Source organism: Penaeus chinensis, chromosome 39 (genome assembly GCF_019202785.1).
Source record: "Penaeus chinensis breed Huanghai No. 1 chromosome 39, ASM1920278v2, whole genome shotgun sequence".
Taxonomy (NCBI): Eukaryota; Metazoa; Arthropoda; class Malacostraca; order Decapoda; family Penaeidae; genus Penaeus; species Penaeus chinensis.
Genome location: NC_061857.1, coordinates 4,357,325 through 4,362,324, shown reverse-complemented (window position 1 = coordinate 4,362,324; position 5,000 = coordinate 4,357,325). Strand labels below are relative to the sequence as shown.

General features: G+C 31.8%; 2 protein-coding genes across 2 annotated transcripts in view; one reads left to right on the top strand and one right to left on the bottom strand.

The window, feature by feature from the left end:
• LOC125046720 (sepiapterin reductase-like) overlaps positions 1 to 2,870 on the top strand; it is an 8,445-nt gene extending 5,575 nt beyond the window's left edge. The window contains 1 exon segment of the mRNA XM_047644618.1: positions 1,947 to 2,870. Within this exon segment, the coding sequence (XP_047500574.1) occupies positions 1,947 to 2,117 (171 nt within the window). The 3' untranslated portion in view covers positions 2,118 to 2,870.
• Positions 2,281 to 5,000, bottom strand: part of LOC125046421 — a 13,067-nt gene continuing 10,347 nt past the window's right edge. Inside the window, exons 9-11 of the mRNA XM_047644197.1 lie at positions 4,200 to 4,345; positions 3,897 to 4,003; positions 2,281 to 3,490 (exon numbers count right to left, since the gene is read on the bottom strand). Coding sequence (XP_047500153.1) covers positions 3,461 to 3,490; positions 3,897 to 4,003; positions 4,200 to 4,345 — 283 coding nt within the window. The 3' untranslated portion in view covers positions 2,281 to 3,460. The remainder of the gene's footprint in view (positions 3,491 to 3,896; positions 4,004 to 4,199; positions 4,346 to 5,000) is intronic.

Here is a 5,000-nt window from a genome sequence, read left to right as displayed (position 1 = left end):
TGTCTCGCCCGTTTACCCTTTATTTTAATTTACGAAAATATTTTACGTTATCTTATTTTGCTATCACTTTTGTTTATAAGATTATAGTAATTATAATGTTTGTAATAAAAATAACACCATCGATATTCATAGCACTTGTAAAAAATACATTTTCCCACCAATTCAAGGAAAGGTGAAGTCAGGTAAGGCAGAGCCATCTATGTGTAGAGACATTTCATAAAGAATATAAAAATGAGCACAGCATTTTCCCCATCTTTTTTGGTAATTTTTCCGTCGCGAATGGGTTAATAATTTTCATGTGTTTTTGAAAGTGTATGCACTTATTCAAACCATCGCGTCTTGTAGAGAATCATTAATGAAAAATCGTACATAGAAGTCCTATCATCTGAGTGAAGTTTCAAAGTATGCCTATCGTGTAACTGTTGTCCATACAGGAATTTTATATTGGTCTAAATATCATGGGTAATCATCAGCATATTGTGGATAGCTGTGGCCTGTTCACGGGATGGTTTGTTGGGCTGGCCATTTCCCTTTCACACCAACTTTGATCGCAGCTATATCATGGCCAGGACCAGTTTTTAAAAAGATATTCAAAGATCGGGGAAGTTATATTTTTATTTATGATTTTATATTTTATATGTATATATATATATATTATATAAATGTAAATTATATATTTAGATATATGTTATTTATATATGTATATTATATATATATATATTAGATATTTGCAAACGTTTCAGAGATAACTCCTATCTCTATCATCAGTGCTGTAATGTTGAACCAAAAAATAGTGTGCATTAGACAATAGAACGAAATAGATTAAAGAAGTTCTCTAAATAGAATAGGTAATGGGAAGATACAAGCAATAATAAGATCAAAGTTTTAACAAAATGAGCGCAAAATAATAATAACAATGATAATAATAATAATAATAATAATAATAATAATAATAATAATAATAATAATAATAATAATAATGATAATAATAATAATAATAATAATAATAATAATGATAATAATAATAATAATAATAATAATGATAATAATAATAATAATGATAATAATACAGATATATTAGACAAATGGGTATATACATGGAGAAAAAACAAAAACAAAACACAGATATAAAGATATCAAAGAACTAACCAACATAGGTGATAATCACGGGAATGAAAACAGCTAATTAGTAAATAGGGTGGTTGCGGTAGTGTTGTTGTTAAGCTCCGGTTTCATCTTCCGGATCAACAAAGATTCCGAGGTAATGAGGTCTAGGCGGGAGGAGTGAGAGGATAGAATATTGAAATCTGTGTTGGAGAAAGGATGTGAGTGTTGTTGAGAGTGCTCTCTTATGGCCGAGAAAGATGCTGTACTCAGCGGTAGTCCCGTACGAAGTGACTTGCCTTTGTGTTCCATTATGCGGTGACATAACCATCGTGAGGTGGACCCCACGTACCTGACTTGGCAATCAGGACAGGTGAATAGATATACTACATTAGAACACAAATCAAAGTGGCATCTCGTAGGTTGTTTTGAGAAATTTGCAATAGTGTTAGTATTACTGAAGACAAAAGTTGTCTAATGCACACTATTTTTTGGTTCAATATTACAGCACTGATGGGAGAGATAGGAGTTATCTCGGAAACGTTTGTAAATAAACATGACATTAATCACGGCCGTATTAGTCTACCTCTTCGTTTTGACTGTTCGACGCCTATGTGGAAAAACTTGTAACGACCTATATTATATATATACATATATGTATTAATATATATGTTAATATACAATATACATGTGTATATATATATATATCCCTCTCTCTTTCCCTCTTTCTCTCTCTCTCCCGTTGTATTTATCCCTCTATTTATACCCTTATAAAGCTAAAATAGTTTCATTACACTGATGAGAATTCCATGACAAATCTTATCAAGCCGTGTATCTTCCAGGTGGCTGCGCGCACGGAGACAGCTGATGACGACCTTCGATCTGTCTTTTCCTCCATGAAGAGTGAGGGAAAACTCCTTCCTTGTAGCACGTCCGTTGGCAAACTTATAGACATTTTGAACAGCAAGAAATTCAAGTCTGGAGATCACGTTGATTATTATGATGAATTGTAATTGGTTTTGGTAAATGTATAATCAACGTCAGTGAATATTCTGCAGGAGTACTCTCCCACCTCTCCCCACTTCATTATTTTGTGAGCTTGAAAGACTGATTTTTAATTTCTTGCAGATTCTATGAAGTAGAACTTTGATTAAGAAGGGTTAAGGCAAAAACAAGTTCATATTCATATTTAATACCAATGGCTCAGTATACACAGTTCATAAAAAAATAGAAATAAAAAAAGACAGTTTACGCTGAATCTCGTAATGAAACACCAGTTTTATCATTAGATTTTTTTTTTTTTTTTTTTTTTTTTTTTTTTTGTAATGACTTGAAGCTAAGTGCAGTGTGGCATGCTGGTGTTCATGCCTGTTGTTATTGTTGTTATTTTTTTGTTTTTGTTTTTTGCAAGATAGTATATGTTGATTTTTTTTTGCCAGATAGCATACATTGAATTATTTTTGCTCTCCAATATTTTTTAGAATAAATATGATCAGTATATATTTTTGCTATTCCTTTATACTAGTGATTGTCTCATTCAAAGATTTTTGTTTATGCATATTGGTCTTCGGGCTTAAGAGCATCAAAGCGTTGAAACAAAAAATTGTACAATAGTATTGATATAAATTTACTAGCAGAAGTAGCTCCAGTATCCAATAATGCATTATGAAGCTGAAGAATATAAAATAACACTTCCTGACATCTCTTGTCTCAAGAAGCCTAAAAACAATGAAAATTGTATAAAAAAAAAAAAAAAATAGACCCCCCCCCAAAAAATACTGAACAAAATAAATAATAATTTGGCTGAATCTCAATCCCTTGCTGACTTTTAGTTTGTTATGGTCATATAAAACACCAGTATTTTTTAACCTTGAACAGAGTCATTAATTTTCTGAATCTTTACCATCAGCTTTATTGAGTTTTCTTTCCAATAAGAGTGATAATTACCAAATATATTAGAATAACTATTAGAAGAGGTAGATCAAAAGTTGTGGTAAACAATGAAACATGATCAAAATGTACTAGTTTATGATACTATGTCAAATAAAAATAAAGACCTATTTGTATTGTAAGGTAAAATAAAATGATGTATAGAATAATTCACAAACAGACTAAACCAACATAGAAAAAAAAATATATCATTGCACTGAAATTACAGATCTGAATTAAACAGTCATCGTCGTGCCTCTTAAATGACAGTCATTGTCGTGCCTCTTCATTGACAGTCATCGTCGCCTCTTAATTGACAGTCATCGTCGTGCCTCTTAATTGATAAAGTAAAAAGACCGAGAGAAGGAGGAAGTTCTTGGCATCACAAACTCCCATTCGTCAGTCTCGAGAGAGCTTCTGCCCCGACTCAGTCCTCTTCATTTTTGGGGGGGCATTGCTGTTCAGATGGGAAGATTAGGATTAAAACTTACTTTATTTGTATTATTATTATTATTATTATTATTATTATTATTATTATTATTTTTACGTTGGTGTAGTTTGAGGTTTTGCGTTTCTTTACTCATTACTCTGTAAAAGTCATATGGTGCAATCACTTGCTTTCTACTAAACAAATGCTAAGACCAAATTAATATAATGGAAAAAAAAATATATATAAAGCTTCACATGAAATCTATAAGTTCCCAACGAAACAAGCATCTTCCGATAATGAATTTAAATTCTTTCAAAAAAATCATATAATACAATCATGAATAGCACCAAAGTATACAAACCACAATAGCCTCACCCTTAAAAAAATACCCCCAATGACATGAAAATAAAAAAAACAAGACAAATTTCCTCACCATATCCCGAGGCACAAGGACCGTGTAGGCATCTGGTCCTTGAGGAATGTAGGAATACTTTAAGATGCATCCTGAGTTAACCATCACGCAGGTGTTCTTTGCAGGTTCTGATGCGCAGATGTTAAATAAAAATGATAGGTTACTGGTAATACCAAAGTACAAATATTAACCATTCAGGTGAAATATTACTGCATATTGCGTCTTCAGGATCGGAAGAAAAAAGATCATATGGTGATTCTACAACAGTGTCACAGAAATATATCCAGTACATAATTAATAACGCAAACCTCTCTTATTACTTACCTAGATTATCTACCATAGTAATCGTGATCTGACAGTCAGCACAAATCACCAAATCCCGATTCCAGGCCTTGCAAAGGACACAGGGTTTAAGCTTTTCACAGACACCAGCTGCATAAACTGTATCTTCACAGTACATGCCTTTGTACCTAAAAAAAAAAAAATTGACTTATAGCTTTGTTAAATGTATTTTCGCATTTTTTTTATATAGAATTCTCATTTTTTAAAAGTACAGTAATGTATACACATGTGCAAAAGTGTGAACATGCAAAAAGACACACACACATACACACACACACACACACATACGTACATATATATACACATACATATATACACATATATATGTATATATGTATACATGCACACACACACACACACACACACACACACACACACACACACACACACACACACACACACACACACACACACACACACACACATATACATACATACACACACATATATGTGTGTATGTATATACATACCTATATATATACATATATATATATTTATATATATATATATATATATATATATATATATATATGAATGGTGAAAACACTCTACCGTGTTGATACTATGGTAGAAAAAAACAACAGTTTCGGAATCCACCTGGATTCCGAAACTGTTGTCTCACTTTCAATAAATCTAGTTTTACATTGTGGGTTTTTTCTACCATATATATATATACATATATACATATATACATCATACACACACATACACATACACATACACACACACACACACACACACACACACACACACACACACATATATATAAATATAAATACATTA